This window comes from Nerophis ophidion, linkage group LG08, assembly GCF_033978795.1.
Source record: "Nerophis ophidion isolate RoL-2023_Sa linkage group LG08, RoL_Noph_v1.0, whole genome shotgun sequence".
Taxonomy (NCBI): Eukaryota; Metazoa; Chordata; class Actinopteri; order Syngnathiformes; family Syngnathidae; genus Nerophis; species Nerophis ophidion.
Window position 1 is genome coordinate 33,809,791 of NC_084618.1, and position 21,163 is coordinate 33,830,953.

At 37.7% G+C, this 21,163-nt stretch overlaps 1 protein-coding gene across 5 annotated transcripts in view; it reads left to right on the top strand.

The window, feature by feature from the left end:
• Window positions 1–21,163, top strand: part of bag6l (BCL2 associated athanogene 6, like) — a 71,363-nt gene that overhangs the window by 2,230 nt on the left and 47,970 nt on the right. For all 5 annotated transcript variants that reach the window (XM_061908336.1, XM_061908335.1, XM_061908334.1 and 2 more), the window contains exons 3-8: window positions 3,648–3,765; window positions 5,579–5,793; window positions 6,276–6,347; window positions 6,438–6,545; window positions 7,461–7,654; window positions 20,468–20,597. In XM_061908336.1, the coding sequence (XP_061764320.1) occupies window positions 3,648–3,765; window positions 5,579–5,793; window positions 6,276–6,347; window positions 6,438–6,545; window positions 7,461–7,654; window positions 20,468–20,597 (837 nt within the window). The remainder of the gene's footprint in view (window positions 1–3,647; window positions 3,766–5,578; window positions 5,794–6,275; window positions 6,348–6,437; window positions 6,546–7,460; window positions 7,655–20,467; window positions 20,598–21,163) is intronic.

Here is a 21,163-nt window from a genome sequence, read left to right on the forward strand (position 1 = left end):
GCAACTTGAATCCGTCTCCGTTCGTGTTGTTACACCCCTCCCGACAACACACCGACGAGGCATGATGTCTCCAAGGTACGGGAAAACAGTCGAAAAAACTTAAAATAACAAAGCTGATTTGACTTGGTGCATGTAATAAGATTGAGAAAATGGCGGATTGCTTCATGTTGTGATGTCACGGGTGAAAGGTCATCGCTCCGACAGGCTGTCAATTGAAAGGCGTTTAAATCGCCAAATTCATCCTTTTGGAGTTCGGAAATCGGCTAAAGATACATATGGTCTTTTTTCTGCAAAATCAAGGTATATATTGATAGGTCCGGTGATAATTTTCCCCTTCAAATTCAACAATTTGAATTTAAGGCCTTAAAAATGTCTAAAATTCTACAAAAATTTCATAAAAGGCCATGAAATACGATTTGAAAAGGTCGTGAAAATCTATTCACAATACTTTTATTCAAAACATGTGCAAACTTCAGTTTTGCTTTTAAATGTTTAGATCTTTGATGACGCTATAATGTAACTACAGTAGGCCCCCTGTGCTGCCCAGTCAGAATTTATCACGCACCATCAGCTAAAGTGCTGTACGCGTGCAGCGGTGTGTTTATACAGCTTAGCATAACAGGGGAGAAAACTGATTGAAAACCCGGAGCAGAGCTGAATCACTCACATGGTTGATGGGAATACAAAGTGTTTTCACAGTCATCACAGTTTGGGTTAGGACCCGAATGTGGAGCCAACGAGTAGGAAAGTGTTTGTAAACATGGCAGTGAAAGTGAATGGAATGTTAATGCAAAAGTAAAAAAAATGGCATTAGTCCCTGTCAACAGATGCTGAAAAGCCACAAACACTTGCACAACTATATAAGGATCAGCCTAACCCCCCGCCACCCAAAAGGAGTGTTATGTGAGTAAAGTGGCACCAATTCCTGAAGATCAATATAATCAATTTTCCTGAGGGAACTCTCCTGAAGGAATCAATAAAGTACTATCTATCTATGAGATGTTTACTGGTGAAATAATACTATTACATACAGTACGCACATGCTAATTTCTCTGTGTAGTAGTGTACTCACAGCAGTAAAACTAAAACAAACATAATTCTTGTATATTATTTATAATATTTATTCCAATAATTTCAGGTCAGCTTCTTATGCCTAATCATTTCCTCCAAGATTATACAGCAACTGACATTAAAAGCTATAAAGGTTGTCTGTTTAGTGTTTACACTCAGTTTATAGTTGGGTAAAGAAACAAGCAAGATTGACGACTGTCCCTTAGTCATGCTTAAATAAAAATGATCCTTGTTTATAGTAATGTGTTTTTAAAAAAGTGACAAAAACAAGTAAAAATGTATACATCCATACCAATGAGTTGAGGAAATTTGAATGTTATCCACAATGTTCTCCTCCAAATTCTTTTTTTGCAACTCAGTCCAGTCACAGTAGTAGTACCGTATATGTTTTCATCTGTTTGCTCAATTCTGACAGCTGCAAAACACTGCAAAAGTAAACTGTTTAGCTTTAGCAAAGAGGTTAACAGTCCCTTTCACAGACAATATGTTGTTGTGCTCTCATCTACTATTGCTGATGTTGTGGTTGTTGTTGTTACATGAACACACTTATGTATGGAATTTGAAACACACTGCATTTTTTGCAAGAAAACAGTTCTATGGCAAAATTGAAAAATGGCTGTTATGTTTGCTAATATTTTTTTCAATTAATTTGACAATAGAGAAGCTTCTGGTGTATTTAGTTAGTTTAATCAATTTGTTTTCCGATGTGAAAAACCAGTAAAGTAATTCATATACTTACAGTACATCTGATTTTGCTTTATCTTTGTATGTTTTGTCCGTATTAATGTGAAATGGTCTTAAAATATATTCATTAGTGTCTTAAAGTCCTAAATTTAATTTTTTGAAACCTGCAGAGACGTTGACCTGTCTGACATTGAACATAAGTAAAACTTTTGCACTGTATATGACCAAAACTAAGAATAAAGCCTGTTCCACAAATTTTTGTTAAGACCAACATTTTGACATAGTTGAAGATTCCAAATAACATGGTGTTATATTGGATCCAAACACTTGGATTTAAAAATAATAACTAGTAAATGTGTAATATTGTGAGATGTAATATTTCAGTTTTTAAACATATGATGAATATGCCTATTATGATGCTGCATATATATTTATTTGAATTCAAATGAATTCAAATATTGTTTCTTATTTATTCATAACAATCCATCCATCCATCCATTCATGAGGGGTCTGGCGCCTATCTCAGCTGCACTCAGGCGATAGGATTCAACAAAAAAACTTTTAGGCATCCTTATTGTCAGATTTTAAGGAGATATAATATATTAAGCTTTAAAGATTTCAATATGTTCTCAGATGTGCGATTCGTTTTTTGAAATTCTGGACCCATTGCCACTGAAGTGCAAATTTCCTTGGTAGGTAACACCGCAGAGGCCACCACAGTGTATGTTTCTTTTACTTTTTATTCATAGCTGTATGTAGAAGTGGCTGGTTGCATCAGCTCTGCTACTTTAATGTCCTTTGTGTTCTTTGGTGTTTGATACACACGTGAGAGGGATGTGTACTATGGCTATGAGTTTTTGTTTTTTTCCCTTGGCCTCAGTCTGGACCCCCTCTCCAGGGCCCAGGCTGAGACCGATTTTATTTATTTTATTTTAACCCCCCCCCCCTCCCTTGTTTACCTGTATCTCATCGCTTTTGTAAGGGGCGCTGGAAGCCGGCAGACCCGTTAGCGATTCTGTTCTGGCTCCCTGTAATGTTTGTCTGATCTTGAATGGGATTGTGCTGAAAATTTAAATTTTCCTGAATAAATAAATAAAGTACTATCTAGTCTAATCTAATCTGCGTACATTTTACAGTGGGCTGCTTGGTTGCATTGAAGGCGGGATATTTTTATCCAGGAAATGCACACGTGCACTTTAAACGTGTACATCGATAATTATATATTTGTTAATTATCCGCTCTTTGTCGCCACACACCACTGCTCTCATGTGCGTTCTATTACAGGGGTAGTGTGGAAAAAATGTCCACATATTTAAAGTTTCTGGCACCAATGCGGTCCAGATTAGATTCTTTGAATTAATAATACTAATTAGGCGATGGATAATCAAACTTTATTTATGAAGCACTTTTCATACAGCGCATTCATAAAAACAACGTACGATGACCCACAACAACAATCACATAAACAAATACACACACACACACACACACACACACACACACACACACACACACACACAGACGAATGCATGGCTGAGTACATAGGAGCCAGGTGAAAAGAAGCATTAATAATTAAAGCTTTTTTGTAATCGATATATAGTTTCAGCCCTACTGCAGATAGATGTGTATTTGTAGTGGGTATGGCTATAGAAAGATAAGTGTATGGCTGAATGTACTGTGTGGATGTTGACTGAATTTTACGGTCTTAGTCCACCTGCCCAGGGTTGCTGAATCTTGTCTATCTAAAGTGTTAGGGTTTTTTTTAGATTACATGCTTATGATTTGTACCTGTTGGATAACTAATAAGCTAATCTATTTTGATTTCCCTCACCATTCCTTATCTCGTTTAGTGCCAGTTTTACTTGACCTTGTTCCCATTGTTGTCTCTTTAGTTGACAGTGAAGCAGTTCAAAGAACACATAGCTCCATCAGTGGAGATCCCAGTCGACAAGCAGAGGCTCATCTACCAGGGTAAAGTGCTCCAAGATGACAGAACGCTGACAATGTACAGTAAGTAGGTCATCCCTGTGTTTATGCACCACACACTGACGTCATTTTTCATCCTTTCTTTGTGCACAATCATTTCTCCACAGCAAATCACTTTTTCACCCATCCATCCATGTTCTACCGCTTGTCCCTTTTGGGGTCGCGGTGGGTGCTGGAGCCTATTTCATTAAAAGGTCAAAATGTTAAAACAAGTCCATTCAATTATTTTCACACTCTTTCCAACGGTACATCTGCCTTATAAAATGTCAGCTTTTAAATTCCTGGGGAATCTGGTGGGAAATAATTTCAAACTTTTTGAAATATTGTATTTTTATTCGTATTTCTCTGTGCTATTATACCGTGGTACCTTGGAGTAACTTTTGTTAGTTTGCAAAAACATATGGAGTCAAACAGTGATAATGTCATAGAGGGGAAACATTAGATTGTTTTGTAGTAAAAACATGTGACTCAAGCAGTGTGCTATTAACATGACAACATTTGAGTGACCAAACACAGGATTTTTTATTTTGGTCACTAAAGTCTATGGAATTACATGCAGGTAAACGGACAAGTTTGTGCCGTGCAATGTCTGGCCGTTCGATAATTAAGTATATTACATTTTTGTTAAAAACCAAACCATGTAAAAAATAGGGCGTACAAAAACAAACTTGTAGGTACTACTTCATCAGTCCAGTAAAAATGGAACACAGGAGGTCCTCGGTCATATAGGTGGTCCGATACGATGGCATTGGAACGTAGTAATGAGAAACTGAAATATGTGATGTACCATATTGTCTATACACGGAACACATGCATTACATGATAAATTATCTTATACTAAGATTAAACACAAATAAATAAAATAGCAACTTACTTACAACTTACTTTTATCCATGTGGTTGTCTTGCACACTGAAGGTACATTGCAACAGACAGGCTTATTGGGAGAAGGAAGTCTCAATAATGAGACCACTACGCTGCCTAGTTTGTTACCATACTTATTTAAGTATGAGGAACAGATATTTTCATATGTTGAAAGATACCATCTCTGTCCTTTATGATGCGACACTCCGTCTTAGATAAAGTGTGCGGCCAGTTTAGTTGGCATTTCTCCACTGTCTGACAATTTTAAAGGGATGCACAATATTTTTCTGTCAAGTCGATACCTATAACTTATTTATTATATCGGACAAAATAGGATATACTTCCACAATGAAGAAATTTGGTGTTTGCAGTGAAGATTCATAAAGTCTACAAAAATAAGGGGAAGGGACATAAAAGACATTAAAAAATCACAGACCTGATGCAACCAGCAACCACTTCAGCGGCGCAATTCCCAATACAGCCACCAAAGGAAAACACAGCGGAAAACCAAAAAATGAGCGATTAATGACACATTGCGTACATACAATGGCACCATGCATAGTAAAAAACAAAACCAAACAAGAACACTATCTCAACACCCACATATACCGCAGTAACTTCTGCTGCTCTACGCCATCGTCAGCACGGCCAGAAACAGGAACAGACCCAAACATACATTTGTTTTTGTTTATTTTGTGCACACTTGGAGGTACGAAAGATTTAAAGAAATATGGATTTGACAATTTTACCTGTATATTTGTCCTGACAAAAGCCAGTATTTTTAACGATGGTAAAGAGCATTGTTGAATGAGAACTGCCTGTATTAAATAAACAACCTTAACTTTTCAATGCTCTGATTTAAGGCTCTAAGCACCAGGCATTGTTTTATTCAAATTGTTGACACACATCGGAAATGGTACATAATAATCTCTATAAATATTAGCTGCATTTACAAATGTACTCTTCTCTCTCAGATGTGGATGGAAAGGTTATTCATCTGGTGGAACGAGCGCCACCTGAAAGCCCCATGTCTGGCTCAGGGGGTGCGGGCGTATCCATTGGCGTGGCAGAGACCAGCAGCAGCCATGTTTCCACTTCCTCCCAGGGCGAACCCCATGACCGTAACAACTACGTGATGCTCGGGACGTTTAACCTGCCTTTCAATGTCACGGAACCGCAGCAGATACAGGTGCGCTAGGCATTAACAAAACAAAACTGCATTTTTCAACATCAAACTTTTATTAATTATACCGGCAATGTTTAAGTAATGTTTAATTATGTTTAACTGACATACGAGTATAGCAATGAGTTGTAAAAAAAATTACAAACTACTTACCTTTTGAATACGTTTGCCGTTTATTGTTCATATTGTACTAAGCAGCAGACATTTCTGGTGTTACAGTCAAACTACATTTCTGATTCTATAGTGATAGAAGATTGATTGAAACTTGTATTAGTATGATTGCACAGTACAGTACATATCCCGTACAATTGACCACTAAATGGTAACACCCGAATACATTTTTCAACTTGTTTAAGTTGGGGTCCATGTACATCAGTTCATGGTGATAATGATTAGTACATTTTCCTCTTTTCCATCACTAGGACTCTTTTATTGTAGCTGTGGTGTTTTTTATAACCACCATATGACTCCTGAATTTTGTTTTTCAGATGTCTGTGCAGCAAATGCTGGCTGGAGTCAGTGACCCAGGAAGGACCACCAGGGTCAGCACTCAAGCAGGGGTAAAGGCTTAAAATTATCACTACTAATTTTTTTCAAATACTGTACTGAATCATTGGTACTGTAAAACTGAATGTCATTTGTGGGTACAGAACGTGCAGAGTCACTTGGGCCAGTCAGTGCAGAGTGAGGCTCGGATGAGGCTCCAGCTCGCTCAGATCTTGCTGCGGAATGCTGACACTCTGATCCACAGACTGGAGGTACTCTCTTCCTCTTGAACAAGCATGTTGGTTTTTTTTAGCTTGGGGGTCCTTCACTATTACTCTAATTTTGAAAACGGACATGTCCTGTTTTGGACATGTGTTTTTGGTCTATTTCTTGTGTCAAAGTTACACATTTCAGATAAAATAATGTATTTATTGTGTGCAAAATTGTCCAGTGTTTACACTAGTATAAGTTATCTCTATATAAAAGGAGCAATCTTTTTTTTTTTTTTTTTTTTTTTTTTTTTTTTTAGGAATTTGCAACAAAAATGTCGAAAGTTCAACTGAACTCAGAGGCCGGTAAGGCGTCATTCCCGGCCAGATTCCTACCTAATTACCTTGTAGCAGTTTGCTAAAACACAGGTTTATTTTTTGGAAAATATGTTCTTAACAGATGAATGCGTTGTGAACTGATAATGACGAGAGAGCATTATTGTTGCTTGCGTCATGGGTTTTTATTATAGCTGTAGACTAACCAGTTTTACTTGTTATTAGTAGGACAAGTCATTTTTATTTGACAGTTAGTCATGATTTTTTCATTGACTACTGTGCTGGAAAAATGTTAAAAATAGGAATAGCACTTTTTCTAGAACATACAGTAGTTTGCAGTATTTCTTATTTTTATTAGCGAAATAAATCCATAGGCTTACAGTAAAAGTAAAGTGCTCTTTCATTACACAAACTGTGATTTGACATTCGTTCGAGGGAAGAGCTGCTGCATGAATTATTATCAGTTTATATCATATTGGGACAGTGAAGGACATGATCTACATATCCCATATTGGTAAAAAAGCCAATATGGATGGAGCATCTCTAATTTTAATGTATGTTTAATGTTACACATAATAATTAAACATTAATGACTGTGAATTTGTTTAGATTTTGATGGGTTTTACTGTTTTTGCATTGAAGGAGGTGTCCAGTGGCAGCAGTTTACAGACAGAGTCCGAAGTACAAACCTCCTCTTCATCCTTGCCTGTATCGCCCTCCTCGGCGGTAGTCGCTCAAGCATTACAACCGGCGGATGCCAACATTCCTCCTCCTGCTGCGGCATCATCATCCACCTCCACACAGACTGAACAAGCACACAACACACAACCTAATAAGTAAGTCACTTCATAAGTGTTAATCAAATGGGTGCCCATGAGGGTAATCGAGAGCTACCGGTCGATCGCAAGCCAGGCATTAAAAAAAAATAGACCTAAAAATTAGCGATCGTCAGTCTTCACTATAACATCACTTTTGTCACTTCATTGACATTCACGTTACCCGAAAATCTTGTGAGATGATGCTAGCTGCTGCCAGCTCAAAATGAAGAAAAAAACAACAACCTGGGTTTGTCAACTTTCTCTGATTCCTGGAAAAAAACTATTGGTAACATAAAACAGTGATTAAAACAGAAATGTAAGCTATACTATTGTATACTTCCACCATGGTGTAATAGGTTACATCCTACTGTCCGTTAATATACAATACAAACTTTTTCATGCTGTGCAGTAATTGTATACATGCTTACTATCTGTTTAATATACAATGTGATAGGGCTGTCCATTAATGTCCATTTGGATTATGAAATTACAATAATCGAAAAATACGATTAATAGGCCGCACAAAGTGCGTGCAAATTCCGGAGCTTGTCAGTGAAACAAATGAGGAGCGAATGAGAGCACGTGTAATAGAAGTTTGGGATGTCACCATGGTTGCTACTTTTTATATGATAGAGTGATAGTATACCTAATCAATAATCACTAAACTCAACAAAAAATCATTTCCGTGTTCAATGTAACAGCGGACAGTTACATAATTGGCCAATAAAACAGAAACGGAAGAGAAGAAATCATTTTTGTGGAAAATAACTTGTCCGATAGCGCTCATTTATCCCCGGCACACTGAAGCGTGGCCGCCCCATCCTGATAAACAATGTGAATGTCGAGACGGTCACTTTAAACAGCGACTAAACTACGAAGCTAAACACATTTCATCTGCTTGTGTTGTTGTAACAACATCATCCATGTATTAACAATGATCCAACAGTGGTTGCAACTTGAGAGGTACTCTTTTTATTTTTTTTAACAGCCTCAATCAAGTGAGTCGCCTTCTTACTCTTCAAACTGAGAACAACAGTATAGCACACCTCCCCCCTTCACAATAATATCGCGACGAGTCACATCCGGTCTGACTGCGCTAACCAAATAAAGGTTTCAAAAAAGTACCTGACACACAAATTGCACTTAAAGCACCTGATACATTTACAAATTGATTATGCTTTGACCTAAAATACTGGTCCAAATTGTCCAAACTAGTATTGCACCAATAAATGTGAGGATTTTTGCATTTAAATAAATGTTTGATACAATTTTATTTTACACAAAAAGCACACACTCTACGATGATGAAACAAGTGTAAAAGGTAAAAAAAAAAAAGGAATTAAAAACAAAACAAGGAACAAAATAATTTTCTTGTTTCTTATATGGGACGGCGTGGCGCGGTGGTAGAGTGGCCGTGCGCAACCCGAGGGTCCCTGGTTCAATCCCCACCTAGTACCAACCTCGTCACGTCCATTGTGTCCTGAGCAAGACACTTCACCCTTGCTCCTGATGAGTGCTGGTTAGCGCCTTGCATGGCAGCTCCCTCCATCTGTGTGTGAATGTGTGTGTGAATGGGTAAATGTGGAAGTAGTGTCAAAGCGCTTTGAGTACCTTGAAGGTAGAAAAGCGCTATACAAGTACAACCCATTTATCATTTATCATTTATATTGCTATTATTTAAATGTATTGTTATTGGTATTATTATTAATTGACTTGTTATTTATTCCTTGCTAATTTATAGCCAGGTTTCTTTTTTAATTATATTCAACATTTTATTTTTATGGTACAATAAATACTATATAATAATTGTAATAATGATTAATTACACAATTATCCATTAATTTGAAAATATGTTTTCAAATTAATGGATAATTGTGTAATCAATCGTTATTACAATATCAATCAAAATAATTGTGATCAATATATTTACTATAATTATCCGACAATGTGAACTTTCTTTAATTGTCTACATGTTTATGGTCAGAAGATACAATGAGATAAACATAATTAAAAATCACTACTTGTACACGAGGCATACAGGACAGCTGTTTTAATTAGTCTTTTTTTCAAGGCAAATATTTGAAATATTTGCATTTTATATATATATATATATATATATATATATATATATATATATATATATATATATATATATATATATATATATATATATATATATAAAATGCAAATATTTCAAATATTTGCCTCGATATATATATATATATTAGGGGTGTAACGGTACACAAAAATTTCGGTTCGGTACGTACCTTGGTTTAGAGGTCACGGTTCGGTTCATTTTCGGTACAGTAAGAAAACAACAAAATATTAATTTTTGGGTTATTTATTTACCAAATTTGTAAACAATGACTTGATCCTTTTAACGTTGGGAACACTATAATAATTCTGCCCACGTTAATCCACATTAAACTGCCTCAAGTTGTTGCTTAGATGAAATAAATTGACACAACTTTTCTTCTACATATAAAAAGTGCAACATTAAACAGTTTCAAGTCAACTCATCATGCTTAATTTATTACATCATTGGGGAAGCCTTTAGTGATTTTTATAATGTAAATATTATATTTGTATCAACATGTGATAGCAGGGACCCTCCTATTCAAAACTAGGCTGCTACATTACTAATGATTAATGTAACTATAGCTGAAAAGTAGTACAATAGCAATAGGAGAGACGTCATCCCTGAACACCATGGAGTTCATGTAGGCTTTATGATGCACTTACATTATTATATACACTATCAGAGACAGAAACTCTTCATTTAACATAATGTCCTTTTTTGCTGCTTCAACACACCTCAAACAACACTGTCCGTCACACACACACACACACCGCAAAATGAGCTAACATTATGCTAAAAGCTAACTAGCCTTCACCTAAAGCCAGGACTGCGAGTGAGCTGAGCCATTTTCATGCACAATAGCAATAATTTTGCATAGGGGAATTTCAAACCTGGCTATTACCTATTCCAACCATTCTGCAATGTTGGATGCTGAATGCGTTTCCTCTAGTGGCATGGTCGTAAGGATGATTGACTTCATGTTCCATTCGTCTCCAATGTAGTGGCATGTATTGCCAAGGTAGGCTACACTTGTCCACACATCAGTAATAAGAGCAATTTTGCTCTGGGTGGCTTTTATGTCAGTCTACACAGCATGGAATGTCCGCTCGTACTTCCTCTCCATCAGTTTGGTAAAATGGTTCCTCGAGGGAAGAGTGTAACCAGGGTTGAGGACGTGAATCATTTGTCTAAAACCTTCATGCTCTACCATTGATAGTGGCCTAATGTCAGTTACCAACATATTCAGGATAGCATCAGTCAATGCAGCCGCTTTGTACCAAGTCACGAAGGCTGGCTTGTTTCTTTCTGAAATGAGAGAAACCATATAAGAAACGTAGATAGTGGCATCATTTACATGTAACTCAATACATACCCATTTGATTTAATTAATAATTTCCGACGTAAAAGACAAATACGCCACCACATTAAAAAACAGCTAAATTAAATAAATGGACATTGGAATTGCAGAATACACCAAAAACAACACAGAAATGTAACTCATCAGATCCGAACTGGATCAGATATAGTACACATTCCTGTTCTGAATAATAAAGGATTCACTTTAGGGTACCTCTGAATAATAGCATAAAATATTCCAGCACCTTCATAACGTTTAGTTATACTAAAGCGTCACTCAAATCTAAATAGACTTCTATAGCTTTATTGGGCCCGGCTGCATTGATCCATGATGAAACCAACCTGAGATATTTCTGTCCGTTACGTTTATACGTGCGTTTCCTTTCTCAAAACGGAGTCAAATGTGCCGGAGACACATTATCACCCCCGTGTTGCAACAAAGACATAACGTTAACGTTACTCACAAAAAAGCTGAACTTATGAATGCCTGTTGCGACTCAAAACAACACAGAAAATGAAAACGTCTTAAGATGGCGGCGCCCGGAAGGGCTGCGATATTGAGGAGCTCTTGCTAAATATGGAACATTTGGCAGAAATACCGGACAATTCTACAAACTTTATGGCTGGCTCAAATCGTGGTCACTCCGTGATCACGTACGACCGCCAGACACTTCTGGATGTGGACATATCGGGCCGTTTTGGACTGATAGACGCGTGCTTGCTAGACCTGCTAACTAGCACGGGAATACTTCGCCGGCTACATCCAGCGGCCTGTGAAGCAGGGGAGTATAGTAGCAGCGGGGGCCGTCTACGGAGCAGACGCCAGCGGTGTGATCGGAAACGCGGATGCCGAGCGGGACTAAAAACAAAGCAGAAGGCTAATCCCCACAGAACACCACATCCCTCCATCCTGAAGCCGGATTTAAATGGAAGATGCGAGACTACTGGTCTGGGTAAGGAGTCAGTTAAATTAGAACAAGTTTTTTCTGCTTTGATTGTTTCAGAGTTGGACATGTGTTCTACTGAGGTGGCAAACTATGATGCGTGCAGTTTATCAAAGCAACAAACAAACAATCGGAACATGCGTTCTACTGAGTTGGCAAACTATGATGCGTGCAGTTTATCAAAGCAACAAACAAACGGAACATGCGTTCTACTGAGTTGGCAAACTATGATGCGTGCGGTTTATCAAAGCAACAAACAAACAATCGGAACATGCGTTCTACTGAGTTGGCAAACTATGATGCGTGCAGTTTATCAAAGCAACAAACAAACAATCGGAAAATTCCCGTCGTATCAATTCCTAGATATGGTCGTAATTATACTAAATGCACTGGGCATAATAAACACAACATTATTAATATTGCTACTACGGCTAATTTGATCAAAAATTCCCTAAAACAGCCCACTACCTATAATATAGATTTTTTAAACATAAGATCATTGTCTTCCAAAACGTTGTTAGTTAATGATATAATCAGAGACAACAATCTTAACGTCATCGGTCTCAGCGAAACCTGGCTTAAACCAAACGACTTTTTTGCGCTAAATGAGGCATGTCCTCCTAACTTTACACATGCGCATATTGCCCGTCTTCTTAAAAGGGGTGGGGGGGTCGCACTAATATACAACGAAAACTTTAACCTTAGTCCTAACATAAATAATAAATATAAATCGTTTGAGGTGCTTACTATGAGGTCTGTCACACCGCTGCCTCTACACCTGGCTGTTATCTACTGCCCCCCAGGGCCCTATTCGGACTTTATTCATGAATTCTCAGAGTTCGTTGCTTATCTAGTGACACACGCCGATAATATAATCATAATGGGGGACTTTAATATCCATATGAATACCCCATCGGACCCATCGTGCGTAGCGCTCCAGACTATAATTGATAGCTGTGGTCTCACACAAATAATAAATGAACCCACGCATCGCAACGGTAATCCGATAGACCTAGTGCGTGTCAGGGGTATCACCGTTTCCAAAGTTACGATACTCCCGTATCTAAAGTATTGTCCGATCATTACCTTATAAAATTCGAGGTTCAGACGCATGTTCGTCAAACTAATATTAATAATAACTGCTATAGCAGCCGCAACATTAATACGGCCACAACGACAACTCTTGCTGACCTACTGCCCTCGGTAATGGCACCATTCCCAAAGTATGTGGGCTCTATTCATAACCTCACTAACAACTTTAACGACGCCCTGCGCGAAACCATTGATAACATAGCACCGCTAAAGTTAAAAAAGGCTCCAAAAAAGCATACCCCGTGGTTTACAGAAGAAACTAGAGCTCAGAAATTATTATGTAGAAAGCTGGAACGCAAATGGCGCACGACTAAACTTGAGGTGCACCATCAAGCATGGAGTGATAATTTTGATAACTTATAAACGCATGCTTACCTTAGCTAAAGCTAAATATTACTCAAAGCTCATCCACCGTAATAAAAACTATCCTAAATTTTTGTTTAGAACGGAAGCGTCGCTAACCCAACAAGGGACTCCTTCCAGTAGCTCCACCCACTCAGCTGATGACTTCATGCAATTCTTTAGTAAGAAAATTGAAGTCATTAGAAAGGAGATTAAAGACAATGCGTCCCAGCTACAACTGGGTTCTATTAACACTGACACGATTGTATATACGGCGAATACTGCCCTCCAAAATAGTTTCTCTCGTTTTGAGGAAATAACATTAGAGGAATTGTTACAACGTGTAAATGGAATAAAACAAACAACATGTTTACTTGACCCACTTCCTGGGAAACTGATCATGGAGCTCTTTGTATTATTAGGTCCATCAGTGCTAAATATTATAAACTTATCACTTTCCTCGGGCACTGTTCCCCTAGCATTCAAAAAAGCGGTTATTCATCCTCTTATTAAAAGACCTAACCTCGATCCTGACCTCATGGTAAATTACCGACCGGTGTCTCACCTTCCCTTTATTTCAAAAATCCTCGAAAAAATTGTTGCGGAGCAGTTAAATGAACACTTAGCGTCTAACAATCTATTTGAAACCTTTCAATCCGGTTTCAGGGCAAATCACTCCACGGAAACAGCCCTCGCAAAAATGACTAATGATCTATTGCTAACGATGGATTCTGATGCGTCATCTATGTTGCTGCTCCTCGGTCTTAGCGCTGCTTTCTATACCGTCGATCATAATATTTTATTAGAACGTATCAAAACACGAATTGGTATGTCAGACTTAGCCCTGACTTGGTTTAACTCTTATCTTACTGACAGGATGCAGTGCGTCTCCCATAACAATGTGACCTCGGACTACGTTAAGGTAACGTGTGGAGTTCCCCAGGGTTCGGTCCTTGGCCCTGCACTCTTCAGCATCTACATGATGCCGCTAGGTGACATCATACGCAATTACGGTGTTAGCTTTCACTGTTATGCTGATGACACCCAACTCTACATGCCCCTAAAGCTGACCAACACGCCGGATTGTAGCCAGCTGGAGGCGTGTCTTAATGAAATTAAACAATGGATGTCCGCTAACTTTTTGCAACTCAACGCCAAAAAAACGGAAATGCTGATTATCGGTCCTGCTAGACACCAAACTCTATTTAATAATACAACTCTAACATTTGACAACCAAACAATTAAACAAGGCGACTCGGTAAAGAATCTGGGTGTTATCTTTGACCCAACTCTCTCCTTTGAGTCACACATTAAAAGCGTTACTAAAACGGCCTTCTTTCATCTCCGTAATATCGCTAAAATTCGCTCCATTCTGTCCACTAAAGACGCTGAGATCATTATCCATGCGTTTGTTACGTCTCGCCTCGACTACTGTAACGTATTATTTTCGGGTCTCCCCATGTCTAGCATTAAAAGATTACAGTTGGTACAAAATGCGGCTGCTAGACTTTTGACAAGAACAAGAAAGTTTGATCACATTACGCCTGTACTGGCTCACCTGCACTGGCTTCCTGTGCACTTAAGATGTGACTTTAAGGTTTTATTACTTACGTATAAAATACTACACGGTCTAGCTCCATCCTATCTTGCCGATTGTATTTGTACCATATGTCCCGGCAAGAAATCTGCGTTCAAAGGACTCCGGTTTATTAGTGATTCCCAAAGCCCAAAAAAAGTCTGCGGGCTATAGAGCGTTTTCATTTCGGGCTCCAGTACTCTGGAATGCCCTCCCGGTAAAAGTTTGAGATGCCACCTCAGTAGAAGTCTCACCTTAAAACTCATTTGTATACTCTAGCCTTTAAATAGACTCCATTTTTAGACCAGCTGATCTGCCGTTTCTTTTCTTTTTCTCCTATGTCCCACTCTCCCTTGTGGAGGGGGTCCGGTCCGATCCGGTGGCCATGTACTGCTCGCCCGTGTATTGGCTGGGGACATCTCTGCGCTGCTGATCCGCCTCCGCTTGGGATGTTTTCCTGCTGGCTCCGCTGTGAACGGTACTCTCGCTGCTGTGTTGGATCCGCTTTGGACTGGACTCTTGCGACCGTGTTGGATCCATTATGGATTGAACTTTCACAGTATCATGTTAGACCCGCTCGACATCCATTGCTTTCCTCCTCTCCAAGGTTCTCATAGTCATTGTCACCGACGTCCCACTGGGTGTGAGTTTTCCTTGCCCTTATGTGGGCCTACCGAGGATGTCGTAGTGGTTTGTGTTGTGGTTTGTGCAGCCCTTTGAGACACTAGTGATTTAGGGCTATATAAGTAAACATTGATTGATTGATTGACTATCTAAAAAGTTCCTAACATTCTGAAAGTTAATACACAACAGTTGCTGCTGCGCTTCCTTAAAAAAAAATCTCCTCGTTAACAAAAGATTAAAAACACACAAAGACGGACACAACGGATCAATATACTCGGATTAAAATTTACGTACCGTGAGTTCTTCCCTTCATCCATGGCTCCTCTTCAGGTGCTGCCGAAGCAATGTTGTCCTTCCGTGCCACATGAGGTCCATGCTGCACGTTTTGCAGGAAACGTCTTCTTTGAAGTCTTTAAAGTAAAGTGTTCCGACACTTTTGACGACTTAGGTCGTACACTTTTCTCCATTGAAGCAATAACCTTGAGATGTTTCTCCGCTGAACTATCCGTACTGTTTCCCTCCGCCATTTTACGAACGTTTCCACAAAGGAGACGGCGTGGTCACGTGAGCTGCACATGACACATCATTGGCTGGCTTACTGCCACCTCATAAGACGTAGCCTCGGCGCCGCTCTGGCGCTGTTTTGTACTGTTTTTGTACATACGTTGATTATTGTTTTTCAGCTGTTTGTAAATGTTTCAGTTTCTAAATAAAGGTTTAGGGGGAAAAGAAAAAAAAAAAGAAGAGCCTTAGCGCATGAGCATTGCATACATCCAACGGATCGATGACTAAATTAATCGCCAACTATTTTTATAATCGATTTTAATCAATTTAATCGATTAGTTGTTGCAGCCCAAATATATATATATATATATATATATGTATATATATGTATATGTATATATATGTATATATATATGTATATGTATATATATGTATATATATACGTATATGTATATATATGTATATATATACGTATATATATATGTATATATATACGTATATATATATATACATATATATATACGTATATATATATATACATATATATATATATATATATATATATATATATATATATATATATATATATATATATATATATGTATATATATATATATATATATATATGTATATGTGTGTGTGTGTGTCTTGATTGGATTCTCCAGAGAATAGTGCTCGATACCGTGGTAGAGCGCAATATGTATGTGTGGGAAAAATCACAAGACTACTTCATCTCTACAGAACTGTTTCATGAGGGGTTCCCTCAATCATCAGGAATTTTTTTTTTTTTTTTTTTTTTTCCTGATGATTGAGGGAACACCTCATGAAACAGTTCTGTAGAGATGAAGTAGTCTTATGATTTTTCCCACACATACATATATATATATATATATATATATATATATATATATATATATATATATAATATATATAAGTTTGTGGAATATATATATATACATACAATGAAGCTAAGAGGGCTGTTGAACAGCAAGCAGCAGGCAAACTGAGCACAAAAGAGGCTTGAATCTTCCTGCAAATAGCAAGGTTTAAATTTTTTTTTTAAACATTCTCGGATAAATATGCAGCATTTTTAATGGCTACTTTGTCCACCATTGCACATTATATGCAAAGGCAAATTGTCCATCTTTATCAGTATTGCAGATCTTCTCGAGTGTTGTGTTTCATATATAAATCACTTCTTGGTCTGGTTCCCCCTTATTTATGTTCTTGTATGCCTTGAGACTCCAGATGTTACGGCTTAAGGTTGCAGGACATACTTTAAATGTTTGTTCCTAGAGCCACAACAAATCTTGGAAAAAAGCTTTTTAGATATGCTTCTCCATGGTCATGGAATAACTTACAAAAGGATCTGAGGTTACCTGAGCTGATGACTTTGGGGGAATTTCAAGCCATTTTAAAGACTTAGATAAACTTAGACGAACGTTTTTGATCAACAAGGAAAATTGTTGAAGGATCGAGAAATTTTTTAATTCGGGCATTGTACTTGTTTTTAAGTTGTTTTTACTGAAACATTTTATTTATTGTTTTTATGTTAATATATGTAAGTATTTAATTTTTAATTGTTGTGTGTGACTGCTGCTGTTTTCTGTTGTTTTTATATTTATTTCTGTAACATTGTTTTAACGAGTTTTTATCTCGTTAATATTGATATTGATCGATGCAAATGGCGAGAAAGACACAAAAGACACTTCATCAAAACAGGAATACAACACTATTCTATTAGTCCTTATCCTAATGACAGCAGACATTGAAAGTGATGTTTATTATGTTTGTTGGCTGTCATGTAGTCTGCAGTGAGTAGTAATCGGTGAAAAGCGAACGTTGTGATGATGCGTACTTGAAATTAAAACACTGCATTCGGGGCGGTATAGCTCGGGTGATGGGGCAGTATATAGCTCGGGTGGTAGAGCGGCCGAGCCAGCAACTTGAGGGTTCCAGGTTCGATCCCCGCTTCCGCCATCCTAGTCACTGCCGTTGTGCCCTTGGGCAAGATGCTTTACCCACCTGCTCCCAGTGCCACCCACACTGGTTTATAACTTAGATATTGGGTTTCACTATATAAAGCGCTTTGAGTCACTAGAGAAAAGTGCTATATAAATATAATTCACTTCACATATGCTTAAAATTTGCAAAATTTTATTAGAAATGTGCCTGTTATTATGTTACATGTACCAGTATACTTACAGCATATATTTAAAACCATAATGGAGCTGTTTAAATTAATTGTGAAGGGCAACTGCACTTTTTGGGGGAATTTTGTCTATCGTTCACAATCAATACGGGAGACAAGAAGACATAAGGTTTTGTTTTTTTTCCCTTTTTAAGTTTTAAAAATGGGCTCGTTCTAGGTGGCTAGAAATGCAGCTAATGGGAGCAATCAATTCCACCTTGAAATCACTTTAAAAATGCAATTAAAAGCTGTCAGCAATACTTCCATTTATTTACATTCTGTAATCGTATATTAACCAGGCTGTAGCGACATTGTTATTTTAAGAGAGAACACTGAACAACTCTCTTTCTAGCGTAGTAACACATCGCCGTGCTTCGGTATTAGTTGTAAAAGCTAACTGTGACAAGAGATAAGTGAGTTTCTACAAAAACACGAAATGCGTTTTGAGTTTGTAATGCACAACACTGCGATGGGACACCAATTTGTACAGACTGAAAAACGAACAATTATATTACAGTATCTGTAAAGTATTATACCACATTTCATGTTTTGTTTGTACACAGTTGAGCTAGCCAGACAGTGTATGTACTGTAGTTGCACTAACACCCATGGCGCGCTGCGCGTATCATGACCAATTTTAAAGTGAATCACTCGATGTTGTTCGTCTGTTGATTTTGGGTAGGCAATCCATTTATGGCGAAATAGCTTGTCTCCAAGTTACATATTTATAGCATCAAAAATGCTTTGATCACCCTTTCCTGGCTTCCGTCAGCTCCAACATCTCATTCTTCATTTGTGCTGGCTTCTGAAAGCAGCTGTATATTTAGCTTCAAAAGATAAGGTTGTTTATCCTCATCTTGCCAAAAATAGTCGTGTTGTCTGTTACCAAGTCTGCCATGATAAGAAAATACACTCCTGTTTGATTACGGAAGTAGGAACAAACATTTGTTGCCAGAAGTCAGATGTGCGCTGCTATGGAAACAGAAATCAATGCGCGGAATAAATCAGTCCCAGGAATTATTAAAAAATCAAAATACCGTAAATATTGTACATATTACATATTTTTACAAACATGTCTGTTACTACATTATATATAGACTTGCACTGTGTATATAAAACGTTGCTGGGACGTTTTGAAGTTGTTTTAGAGTGCTCTGGAGGCTGCAACGGTGACTTCCATCAGCCGCATCTTTCAAGCGTTTTTTATCAACTTTAAAATTGTAATTAAAAAAAAGACCTGTGTTCTTGTCTTTCATAAAAAAGTGCAGTTCCCCTTTTAGGGCTTTATTGGCAGAATAGAGCAACATCCACAGGCTCTATTGTGAGCAGACATTTGGTGGCATGTATTTAAAAAGAAAAAAACATATCCCGTATTTTTCGGAACATATGTTGCTCCGGAGTATAAGTCGCACCTGCCGAAAATGCATAATAAAGAAGGAAAAAAACATATCAGTTGCACTGGAGTATAAGTCACATTTTTGGGGGAAATTTATTTGATAAAACACAACACCATGAATAGACATTTGAAAAGCAATTTAAAATAAAGACTAGTGAACAACAGGCTGAATAAGTGTACGTTATATGACACATAAATAACCAACTGAGAACGTGCCTGGTATGTTAACGTAACATATTATGGTAAGAGTCATTCAAATAACTATAGCATATAGAACATGCTATACCTTTACCAAACGATCTGTCACTTCTAATCGCTAAATCCCATGAAATCTTATACGTCTAGTCTGTTACGTGAATGAGCTAAATAATATTATTTGATATTTTATGGTAATGTGTTAATAATTTCACACATAAGTCGCTCTTGAGTATAAGTCGCACCCATGGTCAAACTATGAAAAAACTGCAACTTATAGTCCGAAAAATACGGTATATTCTTGTCTTACTTGAGGATTGTAAATGATAGGCAAAATTCCCCAAAAAGTGCAGTTCCCCTTTAAAATTTGGTTAAAAAATGCAACTGAATTCACATGACAGCTTGTCTGCCAGCATTTCTGACAGCTTGTCTGTCTGTATTTCTGTCTGCATATTGTCGCACTGAACAAAACAAATGTTTTACAATGTAGAGTGCACATTTGAAACGTTAACATTTTTTTTCTGTCTTAAGTCATCCAAGTCCAGCTGAGTTGCTGGAGATTCTCTCAGAGGTCAAGAGGGTGGAAGAAAGGTTACTTCCATTCATCCAGAGGACCCAGTCCATTCTTGGAGCAGCCTCCTCGGCAGACTACAACAACAATGTAAGGAGCAAAGAGAGACTTTGTGATCTTGATAACAAAAATGCATCATCTCTGCTTCTTGCCCACCTAAAAATTTACGGATACAATATACTAATAACAATGTACTGTACAGGCCAAAAGTTTGGACACACCTTCTCATTCAATGTGTTTTCTTTATTTTAAAGGCCTACTGAAACCCACTACTAACGACCACGCAGTCTGATAGTTTACATATCAATGATGAAATATTAACATTGCAACACATGTCAATACGCCCGGTTTAGTTTACTAAATTGCAATTTTAAATTTCCCGCAAAGTATCCTGTTGAAAACGTCGCGGAATGATGACGCGTGCGCGTGATGTCACCGTTTGTAGCGGACATGTTATTACAGCCCGATCCAAGCTATAAGTATTCTGCTTTAATCGCATAATTACACAGATGTCCGGACATCTGTGTTGCTGAATCTTTTGCAATTTGTTCAATTGATAATGGAGACTACAAAGAAGAAATATGTTGGTGGAAAGCGGTGTATTGGGGTCGGCTGTAGCAAAACAAACACAGCCGGTGTTTCTATGTTAACATTCC